Source organism: Aythya fuligula, chromosome 8 (genome assembly GCF_009819795.1).
Source record: "Aythya fuligula isolate bAytFul2 chromosome 8, bAytFul2.pri, whole genome shotgun sequence".
In the NCBI taxonomy this organism is placed as follows: domain Eukaryota; kingdom Metazoa; phylum Chordata; class Aves; order Anseriformes; family Anatidae; genus Aythya; species Aythya fuligula.
The window spans coordinates 12,635,350-12,651,529 of NC_045566.1; the positions used below are offsets into that span (position 1 = coordinate 12,635,350).

The 16,180-nt window shown below is 38.5% G+C and overlaps 1 protein-coding gene across 3 annotated transcripts in view; it reads right to left on the reverse strand.

Annotated features, from left to right (window-relative positions):
• ADGRL4 (adhesion G protein-coupled receptor L4) overlaps positions 1-16,180 on the reverse strand; it is a 75,176-nt gene that overhangs the window by 28,324 nt on the left and 30,672 nt on the right. For 2 of the 3 annotated variants that reach the window (XM_032192599.1, XM_032192597.1), the window contains exons 3-5: positions 8,726-8,878; positions 2,193-2,348; positions 1,597-1,667 (exon numbers count right to left, since the gene is read on the reverse strand). In XM_032192599.1, coding sequence (XP_032048490.1) covers positions 1,597-1,667; positions 2,193-2,348; positions 8,726-8,878 — 380 coding nt within the window. The remainder of the gene's footprint in view (positions 1-1,596; positions 1,668-2,192; positions 2,349-8,725; positions 8,879-16,180) is intronic. The other variant, XM_032192598.1, reaches the window with a different exon arrangement.

Here is a 16,180-nt window from a genome sequence, read left to right on the forward strand (position 1 = left end):
AAAAGGAAAAGGAAAAGAAGAAGAAAAAAGAGAGACATGTCTAGTATAACCCTAACAAGCAACTATGGTAAAAAAAAAAAAAAGAACTTGTGTGCTATCGTTACACTTTTTTTTTTTTTTTTTTTCTTTTTATCACTACAGCAGCTCAGTTTTATTTAGCATAATGCTCCAAAACGGACTAGTAACTGTTATGCAAAAATAATTAAATGTCAATGATATGATAACTCAGTTGACTCTTTTCTATTAAAACTTAGTTGAAGAGCTGGGAGCAGATGGGCAGTGTTTGTATTTTTTTTTGTTTTTCATTTTTTTTTTCAAATGCAGATCATAAAGCATTGAGTTCAGTAGAACCCTACTGCCTGTTTCACCCTCACCATTTAAAATTTATGAGCTACTAAATGTACTTACATAAAACGATTAGTTTAAAAAGTAATAGGCTAAAGAGGGTGAGATGTAGATTGAGACTCCAGTTTCCAGTGTCATAGATGAACAAGAAAAGAATTCATACTTCCTGATACTGAAATCTAATGAGATGTTATTGATCCAAAAACACTCTCAACATAGGATTTGCTAAGACCTAGTCTCTGCTACTGAGTAGCTTTTGTGGGTTTTGCTTTGTCTTCGGTTGCATCTGAGTAGAACTAGAACACAGGCTAAAAAACAGGGTAAAATCTGGAAGAGTTATTTACATAAAACTGAGGTATTTTGAGTTATTGCATTGATTTGACTTCAGTTTGACCACACATTAAAAAAAGTCTTACTCTAATGATCCTGATGTTGGCATTCACCATGTCTTTTCAAGTAAATATAGTATGCATATTAATATGATGTACTATATCGTTGGTTAACACACATTTTAAGAAAACATAGGCGAATAAAAGCTTTTAATTTAATATCTTTCTGAATCTGGTAACTTGGGCAAACAGCCTAATATAAAATGCAAACCTATGCAATTGGTTTTAATTTATTTATGCTTATGTTTCATTTATCATTTTAAATTAGACATTACTATAGTTGTAGTTGTAGACTAATAAATACTATTTTATTTATTTATTTATTTATTTATTTTATTTGCATCAGGAAATCTCAGTTTCTGTTGAAAGAATCTAGAATCCTGAGTCTTTGAGTCTATAAAGTCTGTGCCACTTTACATACTATGCTTTGAGAAGGAAATATAGTAGCATACCAGAATGTTATTCTATTTTGTCACTTGTTGACATTGCTTTTGTAAGCTATCTTGCTGCCTTTCACTCTGAACAAGCAAATAATTGCACATCAGTACATGCAGCAATGTGTAACTTCAGAAACTACAGAAAGAGTCGAGTGATTACCACACTTCTGAATTTTTCATGCATCATGACTCTGTTTGAAACTGAACACACAGATTCTGAGCAAGTTACTACCATGATTTGAACATGGAACCCAGTTCAAATAATTTGAAATTATTAAAAATACTTCTGTAAACATGCTTAAGTTCAATTGTATGCTTCAAGCATTCGTTAAATGCTCCTTAAGAACTACTATAATTGAAATAACAGTTTCAAACAGAAACAATTAAAGGATTTGCAAATTAATCTATAAACCAATGTTACTTACTCCAGCTAAGGTTCTATTAATATGTTCAGATATACAATCTTTGTATAACTCACACTTGGCCTTCGGGTTTTCTGTAAGTTAAAAAGAAACTAATTATATATTGCAGTTTAATTAATATTCAATATATACTCATCGTAAGAACTGTTGTCTCAGCAACTCCCCAAACCACCAGCATTCTGAATCCATGCACATACTCTCCTTTCTCAAATTTAACCACTAAGACTTGGCCTTGGCCACATGTGCTACTTGTTCAACAGAAAGGAACATGGGGATGGAACCTGAGCTTTTGTTTTGCTCTGGTGGAGAGTTTGGCCCCTTTCTTTGGGACTTCCACAAATGAGAGAGAGCTCAGGTTTACAGAGGAATACAGGTTTGATGACTGTGAGGAGATATCCATTATTCCAAATGGATTTCACCACTCTGTTTAACAAAAATACATTTATAAAATGATTCTATTCTCAGGAAATGTAGATGTGACTGCCTTGCCTCTTTTTTGTGTCTCACTGATTAATCTAACAGAAGATAAAGAGACACTGGTGGGTTTCTCAGAAGATGTAGCTCTATAATAACACATAAACCTTTATAATATCATGTACCTTGGCAGGAAGTGCCATCACTTGGCTTAAACTGCAATTTTCCTGTGGATGGTTGATAACCTTCCTTACAGGAGCAGTTAAACCCTCCATCCACATTTTCACATTTTGCATGAGCTCCACAGGCAACAGTTCCTTCATTGCTGCACTCATCTATATCTGCAAATATCATAAGAAATTGATTTTTTTATTAAGTATTTACAGACTAACACCTTGCTGCTTTGTTGATAATAGCCCTACATACTGCAAGTGGTTTCATAATAAAATTTCATGGAAGAAAAAAAAAAGCAAAAACTAAAAAGGAAAACTTAATGGCAAAACACCTGCCAATTATAATACTTACAGATTAGAAGGATAAATCATAATTGATCATATTTTTATACTACCACATTTATTACTATAAAATACTGTATTGTTCATATTTTAAAACTGTAAGTTTAAATGTTAATTCTATCATAACAAAATGCTCGGCATGATGCAAATCATCTGAAATCCATTTTCCAGAGATTAGACTAAATAGATTTTCTCAGCCTTACTATTCAGCTAGTGAAGAGAAAGAAAACAGTTGTCTTTTCTTTTAAGTCACAGCTTTAAAAAGATGCTACAAAAGATCACTCTATACATCTCGTTAATCTAAGATTTAAGCTCTGTGCCCTTTAAAGCACTTGCCATGTCTTTTTTTTTTTTTAATTTCATTTAATTTTAATTTAATTTAATTGCATATGCCTAAAATGGCTTTTGCCCTTCTAAATAATTTGCTGCTAGACATGTTCACTAACTGTGTGAGGCACCATCCAAGAGCAAACCTCATGAATTCTGGTAAGGGAATCCACAAACAGTTTAGAAGGGCTGGGCACTGACTGGCTGCAGTAGGGATTATTTTGCATTATTTGGTTGGCTGATGACAGAGATCAAATAACTCAATGGATTCACTGGAGAAAGTAAACTGGGAACAGCACCATATAATTCTGATGAGTGAAGTAATGGGCTGTGAAATGCTGTGCTGGAAAGGAGAAAAAAGTGAACAGTGTTGGGACAGGTATATCTGACAAAAAGAGTGGAAAAATGAAGTGACAGATGAACACATTTTAAGGAGCAGACCGGGAGGAAAATAGGCTGAGAACTGAACCAAGACAAGGTAGAAGTAGAGAGGCAAACAGATGAACTGGAGAGGAAGACAAACCACATTAAGATCTGGATTGACAATGATCTTGGGTAAGAAATTGGTGGAAAAAAAAGGAGAACTGATAAGCTGATTATTGGAGGATAATAGCTACATGAATTGACAGGAGGCCTTTATGCAGCCAGATGGCTTTTAAGATCAAAAAAACAGAAGATACAGGGGGCTGGAAACGCACCATTTGCATACAGGAACTATTTTCATACTCTTGGTACAAGATTGCCAGTGGTTTTCAAAATGAATGTTCAAAATGTTTCAAAACAAAAAGAGCAATAATGTACGTGAAATAAGGTTGCTAGAGAAACAGAAATTGTGGGAGACTAGAAAAATGTACTGCATGCCCGTGGGTGTATCCAGGGAATGAAGAAAGATGTCTGAAGGGTACCTGGGGGCCATCTGCTTTTTTGGACAACATTTTTGGTAAGTTTGTATAACATTTCTTACTAATGGCAAGAGAGCCTCCAGAAACAATCAGATTAATTTCCCCCCCCCTAATATGAGGTAACTGCAAACTATGTTTGAACTTTTAGTGGAATATCCCAACAACCTGTTGTTTTGTGCTTACTTTTCCAGCTCCCTGTCTTCTGCTTTTAACCATATATGTCTCCCTGGGGTTCAAGGAGATGGCCTGAGGTCCCACCTCACTTTCACATCTCTATTTTCCTCACTAAACGGTAGCTCCCCTTTGCACCTGAAATGCTGCATTTTCAACCAGGGGTTCAGAAGCTTCCCTTGAAAAGCTGTTGAGATGCCAGCATGATGCAGCTGGAAGGGCAATGAAGATTGAAACATGGTAGGGCTGGAAGAACATTTCCCTCCCCAGCAAACCACCTCTGCTCTTCTGGGAGAGTCACGAAGGAATGCGTACTTGAGTGGGTGGGCATAAGAACGAAGCTTACAGAATGAGTCTACATTATTACTATCTGCACTAGGATAATAAGTTGTTTCCATGACCCCAGCTGCTTATGTTTCACTTCAAGGAGCTGAGTTTTTTATTATACATATCTGGACGGTTCCTGTGGCCTCAGTACTCATAGTCACAGGGCTAACCATGTTATACCTCAATGAATCTGGCAAAAGTGAAGAAAAGGGGGAAAAAATTATGACACAGGCTACCTCATAATTAAATGCTGCCATTTAAAGATAAAGGCTACAGTTCTTGCTCCTGGCATTTAAATAACCTCTCACATCAATAAATTATAAAGCTCCTTTTGAAACAATTGCCTCTCAGTGCCCTGTTGCATGACTCAGTGTGAAGCAGACAAACTTTGAGTGAATTGAAGTGCCAAGGGTGAAAAACATGACGATACCAGTTTGCATAACAAGGAAATACATCAGCTTTATGTTAAGATTTCTCTGGCCTTGTCAGCTACGTGAAGGAAGACCAATAGGTCTGAACAGAATATTCAGTACATATGTAACGCAGTTCTAAAACATCAGCAAATGAAAACAAGCTTTGCTGAAACTTAAAATGACTTCCAAATATACAAATATTTGGATACTTTCCAGATTGCCATTGCTAGGTATCAGGTTTCTGTGTGATTTAATGTTCCAAGTATTTCAAAATTATAATGATAATTTGCTTTTCATGAGCTTAGTTTGATAAATCATTTATTTGTCATTATTGGGCATTCATACAAATTACCCTTATTTTTGTAATTATTTCACATATTAAGCGTAATGGAGATTTTAATGAGAAAGCAGGATTATCCAAAATAACAGGAGAAACTCAAGCACCAAGGCACATCTCTAGCAACAGGATGGCTATTTAAAGTCAGATAGAGACACCCTGTCGAGTATATGCAAATAGACTTTCTGCAGTTGAGTTGTCCATATGGAATGAGTCCATATCCTGCCTATCTAAATTACTATTTCCCAGAGAAAAAATCTTCTGGATGACAAAATTAAAAGGCAATATGCCTGATCTTGCAAGGCACTAATCAGCTTCATATTCGTTCTAAATCAATAAGATTTTCAGGGGCAGCCAATGATTTGTGACAGTTGCAAGAATGCTGCTTTTAAGTCCCTGCTTTGAAATATTCCGTGCAGTAGCTGTAGTTTTTTGTTTCTTTATATTTTGTAGCTATGCCTTTTTAAAGAAATATGCAATTGTTGGACCACACATGGACAACAGCTTGTCAGTGCTTTCAGCAATTCAATTTCACTGGAGCTTTCAGGCTAGGATCTTAAACCATCCTCCTTGATTTACTATGGGAGCAGGACTGGGCTGCCAAGGCTTGTGCGAGCAGTCTTCACAGACAACATTCCTGAGCAAAGGTTGAAGAATAGCAGCTTTTGAAACAGAAGAGCATTTTCCATAGCTCTGCACAAAGCCCTGGCCTTTTAGTAAATATTCAAAACAAATCCCGGAACTGAACTTTGAAGCTTTTATAATAGCTCTGATCAGAAAATGATATCACCAACACCACTTAGGCTAGTGTGAAAATAGATTTATAGCCTTTTATTTTATTTCTGGGCTTTGTCACTCCTCATTTACTGCAGCAGGCAAGGAAATTCCAATTAAATTAAAAGTACTGAGAACAGTTATTATGTTCAGTCTTGCCAATTACTGGACTGTACCTACATCGCTTTGATTCTTCACCAGTCAGTCAAGACAGCTTGATGTCTACATTATACCTTCTGCTTATTAGTAGCTTGCAAGCGACTGAAAAGTCTGGTTGCAAAGCACTAAATGTCCCTCCCCATGTCTCCATACTGTGGACGGTAGCAGCATACACAAAGTAGAAATGAAAAAGCCTAAGAACAGCACAAGTAAAAGAAAACTTGGCAGTGTGGCGTAATGCTATATCCTATCCACTGTACAACTCTCTTGTCACAGAAAAAGATGTGATAGAGAATGGCTGCCTTCCCAGTACTCTCAGAAGAAGCTGATAAAAAGCTGAAGAAAACTAATAGCACGTTCCTGGAAAAGGCAGAGTGGCATGGATGTCATGTTCATTTTAAAGATGGCAATTTTCATATTTTTATTCTGATGACTGAGGTGAAAAAAGTAGGTTTATATTTCACTTTTTTTTAACTGCAGCTGAACATTCAATAAAATGTGAAGTCTAAGAAAAAACATGGATTTTACACAGCAAATAGATTTTAATAGCTCATATTTAAGACAGCAGAAAAATGTCATCTTCAGCAATATCATATATCTGCATTTCTCCCCACCTCCCCAGCCCTTCATTTCCTTTCTCCTTTTTTTTCCCCTCTCACTCCCTTCCTACTCTCCAGTTCCTCCTCTATCTACGTCTTTCATTGTCATCTCTTTACCAGTTCTGCCTGATAACATATTGAAATACTGGCTGATGCTCAATGCAAAACCTAACGTTCTGGTGAACTGACACTTCCCAAAATTCTCTTTTGAACCGCTACCTTGAGATTATTGTCACTTTGTAGTTGGAAGATTAGTAATAATGACCAAAGAGTAGCGGAATGAACATGCGTATGCACACAGATTTTGAAATGGACTCACAAAATGATATACCACATTTGTACCACTAGGAATTCCAGACAGGCTTGATGTCATTTGTTTATAAACAAATAGATTGCGTAATGGTGCTTTCTCCAAAATTGAATCACTGTATTTTTAAAGTTACTGCTATATACATTCTATATCTCTGTATGTACACACACACACACACACAAATATTAAAAAGAAAACTTAAAACTTTGAAGAATCTAAAAATACTTGAGTGGGATGGATACCTGGTACCTTTGTTGTTTTCTTTGTACTGCGTTACTTGTACTGTGGTCAGAATTATAACCTTGGTATCTGCTTCAGCTGTGTTCAGAACAGCCTGAATACACTTCTTGCAGCTGCAAGTCATATCTACTACCTGTAGCAGCAGATCCATTGGGTACTAAATATCTTATTATGGTTTTCCTGACTGATAAAGTGGAAACTTAATTGTGGATCAAAAGGTTGTCTTTAGGACTTACTGCTTGGTAAAGTAATTGGTACACTCTTTTAATAAGAAAAGGTACCCACAGGTAATTTTTTATTTCAGTGTGAATTTTGGAAGCTCTCAGCTCCTCCCATATAAATTTGCAAAAAAAAAAAAAACAAAAAAAAAACACAGAAGAAATGTGGTAAATTAACCCTCAGTCTAAAAATATCAGTCTGTCTGGTAAAGGAAAGAGGGGGAGAAAAAAAGGAAAAATCAAGTTAATGGTAAAAAGCTAATGTAACACAAGAACAGTCAGAGAAATAACTTTGAAAACTTCTGAGGCTGAGGAAATGTCATAACTGGTAAAAATCAAAGCGTGGGCCAGAAACCATGAGAATATTTACAGCTCGATGTGCTAACAGTCTCAATCTCAGCTAATTTATGAACGATTCATAGCGACTGGGTAAAGCAGAGCTCTTTTAGACGGATGTGAGCAATGGGCCAGAAATGTTGATTAGATCACTTTCTGGCTTAATATGCAGCCATTCTGCTGATATTAAAAACAGTAAGAAGAAGAGAGGTTGTCAGCGCTCACAGGCTCACAGGAGACATATCTCGAATGAGAGACAGTCAGCATAAAGGTGTAAAGGGCAATAGATTTATTTCCCATTTTCCCATTCCCTGAGGACTGTTGCAACATATAGAGAAAATTACCAGGAGTTTGAAAAAAAAGAGAAATAGTTACAGTTCTTCCATTCAAAGGAAATCCTAAAGGATTGCATAGATGTTCACAAATAACATTTTTCCAGAGAACTTTTCTTCCTCTTTAATCTTGAACATGATCCATCCAACTGTTATAGAAACAAAAGCTGATGGATGGATGGGACAAGAGGAAGGAGTACTACTGATTTATTTATTTATTTATTTATTTATTTACTGCTTTTGGTCAGACTGGAAAAATTACTGAAAATATCCAAAAAAGACCCAAACAAAAAAATATTGGGAGCAAGCAGGTCACATGTATAGGGAGTTTTGTTGGTCCAGAGTGAGAGTGACTTGAATGAAGAATACTTTGTCACTCTGCTTTTTTTTTTTTTTTTTTTTTTTTTTTTAAAGAATATGACCACCTATCAGTGAAACTATGGCTTAAATGGGTGGGGATGGGGGATTTCTATGTTAACTTAATTATATATCCATTCTCTAAAACTATGACAAGTGTATTAAAAATATTTCACGTGGAGTCAAGTCTGAAGTGTTACTGAAAACAGTCACAGCTGTTGTGTTATCAGTGTGCCTGAAAATTGGAATTTTAAATTTGTACCAGTCTAAATTGTGGGAATTTTACATTCAGACTCCAAACTTCATAAATCTGAATGTATTTTGCTAGTTTTCTATAATTAACAGAAGCAATAAGAGAAGAGTGACAATGTAAAGCTAGCTGGTAGACATTAATAACTTACCCACACAGGAGGTTCCATCATTAGGTACAAAAGTTTGTTGACCATTGCTAGATCTGAAACCAGGTGCACACATGCAGAAATAACTTCCCACAGTGTTTGTGCAATTGGCATGTTCTCCACAAGGCTGAGTAGCATTTTCACATTCATTATCATCTGTCAAGACATAAATTACAGAGAAATATATTTGCATTTACTGATTGAAGAAAACAGCCAAGTAAACGCTTAATTTGGCCTCCAGAATTTTATTTATATAAGTTTTGAATGCTGAGCTGGCACTCTTGGTGTTTGTCTGTACAGGTTTCCCGTTGCCAAGGAAGTAAGCAGGTGTTCAGCAGCTCTTCTCTGCCTTCATCCTGCATGAGCCAACAAATGAGAAAACTGACGGGATACTGAAATGAATGTCTTAATTGGATATTCAGTTGGAATGAAGGATTATTGCAAATGCATATTCTGCCATGGTTGATTTTGATAACATTTTTGGTACCTGCATGGCCTTCACAAATGTAGAGGTAGGAAATCACACTAAGGATGCATCTGGGAATTCAGAATCATAGAAAACAGATATCAAAAGGACATCAAGAAGTAACCCACTTCACTCCCTAACAGTAAAGCAGGATCAATGTAGCTTACTTGACAGTTACTTCATGAAGACTTTCTGTGGTATTTCTCAGCAATCCCAGACAATAAACTTATTATTTGTCTTACTTAAAATTTGTCTTACTGACTTGAGTCTTCATATATATATATATATTTAGGTATCCCAAAGATCTTAAATGGATGAGCACGATTCATGGCTTGGTCTTTACATCTTAGTGAGTACTGTGTAAATCATCAATTTTGTACATACAGAATTACGTGATCTATTTTACAGGGCTAGTCCCAGGTCTGTAATGATACATGAAAAAAGGAGCCATATGCATGAGTTTTAAGGCTACTTCCCCTCTGCAGAGTCTCTGCATATGCAATCTTTGTGAACATGGGGATCCACTAGCTTGATCAAAGGTCAAATGAAATCATAAAAACATATTTTATACCATACAGTTGATCTTCTGCAATGACTCAATAAAAACTGTTTCCTCTCCAGAATTTTCCAAGGTCCCTGTTGTCTATTAAATAATTTTCAGACTAAACTTGAGAAAATTTCAAAAGCTTCTTTCTCCAGAAACGCTATCAAACTAGGAATAACACTCAATACCAATAATGTCATCATTCAAATCGCCTGTTTCTCCCAAAGCACCCCCAAAACTCTGAGGCAAGCAAACAAACCAAACTCTCCCAAACAAGAAGACACTGAGTTCTCTATTTTCTGCATCCTGAAAAGGGAAGAGTTAAAGGTTTGCTGAACTCTGCTGGGATTTTGTTCCTGTTCTCAAGCAAAAGGTACTTGTAACATGATGAAGGACAGGAAAGAATTCTAACAGGGAGAGAAATAACAATTTATTGCAGAAGAAGAACGATTAAGGAGCATGACAGGGAGAAATATGACTTCAGAAAAGACACCCAAGGATGAGTTTCAGGAAGGTGCCTTCTGCTTCCTGATGGCCAGTGTTCTTATAAGGTGTTTGCAGAGATAGGATACAGATAAGTATAGTGTCCTGTAAGTTAGGGAAGGTGTAAGATTAAAGTACATCAAACACTGTAAAGCATTACAGGAATACATTCCTGCAATGTAACTTAGTCTCAACCCACAGAGTAACCCTGGGACAGGACATTTTTCTGAACTGAAGTCTGACATGATTTTGAATGTTACACTGTTGACTCAAATATCAATTCACAATGTTAGCATTCCTCAGGAGAATTTGGGTCAACAATATTAAATAGATTATACTCATTATAACTAAAATTGAATATACATGTAATTTAATGAGAAATCCACTAAGTATAAAAAACACTCTGCCAACACATACCATCAATATTTATTTTACAGCTTTGATATTCCTAAGAATGCAGCAGAGAAGGTATATAATTTGGATTTTAGAGAATGCCAAGGTAAATCCAAATTTCTTTAAATGAAAGTAAGACAGGGAAGAAAAAAGTGGTACTAATCTAAGTTCAGAAACTGAGCATGGGAATACGATAAGTCCAGTCTGGCATATGATGTTGGGAAGTTCATAGAGAGCAATACCTGCTGGCTTTGCAAAGCTCTTGCGATAGGAGTCATGGAAGACAAGTAGTGGAAGGACAGTGATCAGTGGCTTCATTCAAAGCAGGAAAACTATAGAGCTGAGGAGATAAAAGCTACAGGATACATTCAAGAACTCTTCTTTTGGATTTGTTTCCTAGGAGCTCAAATATAAGAATGAAGGTCCTCAGCCCATCACTATTACCTTTCCAGGTGTCCCAAAGAACTTACAGACAATATCAAATGACTCATGCAGTCATCATCAATAAAATCTTCACAATTCTGCCTAATTAATTACTGGATTATTGGTATTTTTTTCTCTAAAATTAAGAATACCTGTAAGAATTTTATTGGTGACTAAATTGTCTTACAAGGCTTATTGAGAGAACCTTAAGGAAAAGGTTTTTCTTATTTTCCTAGGAGAAGACAAGTATCTTCTACAGCTAACTTAGAAGACCAGCTTGTCTACATGCATGTTATCAGTACCAAATAGCAGGATACTTGATTAGTCTGTTCCACAAAACAATAATTTGGGGTATTTTATAAATGATCTTTTAATCCTAAATAGTTTATATAAGAGGTGGAATAGCAAAGGAAATACCAGTCATACATGTGTACCAGATAAAACAGGATGGATGGAGTCTGCACAAGGTAAAATTTCAGCACCTCTTTACCTGCTTCAGTGGCTTTAAACCATAGAATTGGCAGGATTTAGACTTGAGGAGGAGCTTGATAGTTTATTCTGTAGTACTCTTATTAATGACCATGGATCACAGTTTCTTGTCATGCTAAGGGATTTATCCCCTTTTCATACTAAATATACTCATTGTGGAGGAACAACAATTAGAAATCATACCATGAACTGTCACATTTAGAATATGTAGACAAATGCAATAAGGTATAATTAAGAAATATGGGGATGTATAAAATGACTGAAAATTTGGGCACATTTAGAAACAGCAGCAATTTTATTCCATTTTCAGAAGTGGAAAATAAGATGTTTAAATAATAGAAAATGAAGTCCAGCACATCTTTACTACGGTATGATTCCCAGAAGCCAGCTGTACATACTGTTAAAGACGTGTGTTCTTGTTTATTATCAGACAATTTAAGAAACCTCAAAAACATCTGAGAAGAATACTAACTTAAACTTCAAGCACAAGAATGGATATTTTAAGGAGTTAAATTCAGAAGGAACTTTCTTTTCACTATTCCAATGGTCTAATGTTATACTGAGCAGACTGTGCTGGGGGATAATTTACTGGACCACATCCTGCTTCCATCAAAATTAATGGTATAAAAGTCACTGATGTAACTTGGCCCAAAGTGGTGCTCACTGTGGAAAAGTACTGGGCTAATGAGAAAGGCAAGTAAGGGAAAGGTTTCCAAAAGAAACAAGTTTCATATGCAGTTTGACCAGATGTTTTTAAATAATCCACCTGACTTTACACAAAATATTTTACAATGGCAATGATGACCAAATATCTTCCAGTTCTCTATATAGACAAATAGATAATATCTACGTAGTATTTGTGCCAGCATTCATGGCAGGCAGCTTTGGAGTCCATCACATTGAAAAGCCAGCTCTGCAGCTGAACAACCCTTGACATCAATGCTCCTGGCTCTTCTGCAGGAGCTGGAATTCTCAAAAATCTTAGATCAAAGTTAGACCTACATCTCCCAAAGCATTCTACTAGGGCCTTGGCTAGGCTACAGGTTGAGCTCTCAGGGCTCTCTGTCCTGCACTACTTCTCTGGCAGAGGCCATATTCCTGGTTCCCAATGCAGGGTAATCAGTGCTGGTAACAAGGTGATTTGCAGGCTGTAACGTGGATAGCTGTGGTGGTTCCGCTCGAGTGAGCAGCCGAGCTCCACCACAGCCACTCTCTCACTCCCCCTCCTCAAAGAGGAATGGGGAAAAAATACAATGAAAAGGGCTCAAATAGATAAAGACAAGAAGATCACGCAGTAATTATTGTAACGGGCAAAACAGACTCAGCATAAGAAGATAGTAAGATTAATTGCTTATTACTAACAAGCTAGAGAAGTGAGAAACAAAGGAAAGAGACCAAAAGCACCTTCCCCCCCATCCACCCTCTTCCACCTCCTCCCCCTGAGCGGCACAGGGGAACGGGGGAATGGGGGTTATGGTCAGTCTACAGCACTTCTTCTCTGCCACTCCTTCTTGGTCACTCTCATCCCCTGTGCTGTGGGGTCCCTCCCACGGGATGCAGTCCCTGCTGAACTGATCCAGCGTGGGCTTCCCACAGGCAGCAGCTCTTCCAGAACTGCTCCAGATATGGGTCCGTACCACGGGGTCCATCCCTCAGGAGAAAACTGCTCCAACCTGGGTCCCCCACAGGCAGCAGCTCCTGCCAGGTCACCTGCTCCTGTGTGGTCTCCTCTCCACGGGCTACAGGTCCGGCCCGGAATCTGCCCCAGCAGTGGTCTTCCACAGGTGGCAGCCTCCGTCGGTGCAGGGCCACCTGCTCCACCGTGGTCTCCTCCACGGGCTGCATCATGGAAACCTGCTCCACCGTGGTACTCCATGGGCTGCAGGGGGACATCCTGCTTCACCATGGTCCTCACCATAGGCCACAGGGGACTTCTGCTCTGACGCCTGGAGCGCCTCTCCCCCTCCTTCTTCACTGACCTTGGTGCCTGCAAGGCTGTTCCTCACTCTTCTCACTCTCCCAGCTGCTGTGTGGTGCAGCATATTTTTCCCTGTCTTAAATATGCTCTCACAGAGGCACAAAACAACATCGTTTATTGGCTCAGCTCTGGTCAGCAGTGGGGCCCTTACCAAACATGGGGCAGCTTCTAGATCCTTCTCACAGAAACCACCCCTATGGCCCTCTGCTACCAAAACCTTGCCACGTATACCCACTACAATAGCAAGGCCAGAAAGTGAACGTGTTTCCTGAGGCAGCAGAAGCTTGGCTGTTCCAGGTGAACTCTTGACATTTTGAAGAAATATTTAAATGAATTAAAGACTCCTGACCAGAGCTTGAGTTTGTTTGGCATCCTGAGTTTCCTAAAGCCATGCCTGAACAAGCATAGGAGTGATTTTCAAAAGTTTAATGAACACTTGATGTTACTAAGGACCATAAACAGCTCATACCAAGGCCATTACAGTATACTATAATACATTCACAAGCTGCTCTATTCTTTGCATTCCCCAGGTGATGTAAAAATAAGCAATTAAAACATCTAATTTTGATCCAATCCAGACCGTTTAAAAACAGGGTGAGAGGCCTTTCAGGGATACCTGTCCATCAAGCTTGGGAGTGGCAGCACAGGGCTGGGGACCAGTACTGCATATAGTAGTCTGAAAAGTGGACAGCCCTGGGTAGGAAGAAAATGTAGCTGGAGCAGCTGGGGAATACATTGATTCATTGCATTCGGCTGTTCTCTTTCGACAGCAGCCTCTGCTGCCAAAGCTGCTATGGAGCCCCTGGGGGAAACTAAAACTACCCTTCCCTAGTGTAACCCTCATGGGAAAACAGTACTTGAAGTGCCTCACTTAACCCCTCAAAAGCAAGGAAATGAAAGGCTTCCTGTAAAACAAATTCCAGTGCTACTCACCCTGCTGTGCTTAGCTTGTCTGGAGGTCTCAGAACAGTGGGTGATCTTACATACATTACTTCTGTGCTGCAGGACTGTGTGTCTACAGCCATCACAGCCTGAGTTAAGAACAGCAATACCATTAACAGCCTTGCCTTGCCTTCCTTGTGATGTGTTTCCATTAATGGTAATTTAACACAATTTGTTTATGATTCTCCAAAGATTCAGCATTCAAGTTTGGTCTAAATCAGCATGAAAGAGCAGATGCTTAGAAAAACCACTTGAGACTGCAGAACTGGGCTGAAAATCTCATTTAAATATGAATTGCTTTCATAATGGGCCCGATTCATCTTTGTCCTACCCCGGGGCAGGGGACCATGTAGTTGCTGAACAGGAAATCTTGCCACAGAAAACTCCATCTTGCTTGAATTTCATAGCTCTCTACCTCCTTGTAAGAGCCCTTCACAATGCCTTCTTGGGACATTTGAATAGCTTGATTAGGAGTTTTTGACTGGTTTGAACTTGATGGCTCTGCAGCTAGCTGGTACTCCTAGAAGTCCTTGGATCAGCAAACACACTTTCTTTCACACTCTTCACAGACTATGTGTATATATAGAGGTGATTTCAGATAAAGAGTTTTTGTGTGTCTGGATGAACTACAAGTCCTCACAAAAAAAGTAAAAAAAAAAATAAATAATAAAAATAAAATCTTATGGCCCCATTTTAAGGAATGGGTCAAAACAGTCTAAAAGGAGCAAAGACATGTTCCTACATACCAAAATACACTTGTGTTGAGTTTTAAAGAAGGGACAAGGTAAATATATTATTTAAGCTGCTTCCTTCATCTCTTGCTAGTATTTTCAGACATTACAAATTAAACATGAAAAACTATTATTGGGTAAGTGCCAGTGATGGGATTGTCACTTGTTTAGCCACACAGAACAACCTGCTTTTTCAATGCTTGTGAACTATCAAAAAAGAGGAGAAAAAAAAAAAAAAATCTATAATTTGTGATCACTCATATGTAAAGAACAAGAGGAGGAAAAAAAAAGTCTTTAGAAGTGCTAGTCATTGACTGGAAAAAAAAACATATCCATACAAGCATCTGTAGGATTTTGAGAACAAAAAGGAACAGGGTGCTCAAATCAGTGAAACAAAGGGAAAATGGGGATAAATAGCTCTTGAGAGGCCCTGTCAAACCCTTTTCCCAGCACTGTCTCCCCTCCTCCTTTGGAGAGCAGGAGTCTTCAGGCATGTGCCTTGCAGACAGCAGCAACGTGACCCACCACTCTTCCCATAGGAGACCTCAGAGCCGCAGCGACTAATGGAGATTCAGAGTTGTACTGCTGCAAGTGGTTAGCTTCAGGTTGGGTGTACAAACCCCAGATTTGTTATTTGGTGTCTGGATGGCACCCCTTTCCTGACAAGATCAAGAAGGGAAGGGCTGTGAGTCCTATGAAGATGCACACTTTCTATTACAGGTAAAATTTGGAGCTGGTCTGGTTCACCCTGCTAACGGGGTGGGCAGGGTGCTAGGGCACCTGTCAGGGGTATGGGTGCAGAGTACAACCCACAACATCCCAGTACAGGCACGAGGTACAAGGAGTGGCCACTCACTCTTCAAGGAAGCACACCACAAACTCCTTGCACATGCAGCACTCCGGTTCCCCTCCTGCCTTCCCCTTGACATCAATTCACCAGCTCAGCACTGGGGCTGATGAGATGATAAAATGCACAGCTAAAGACGAGAAGAGATGGTGGTGAGGGAAT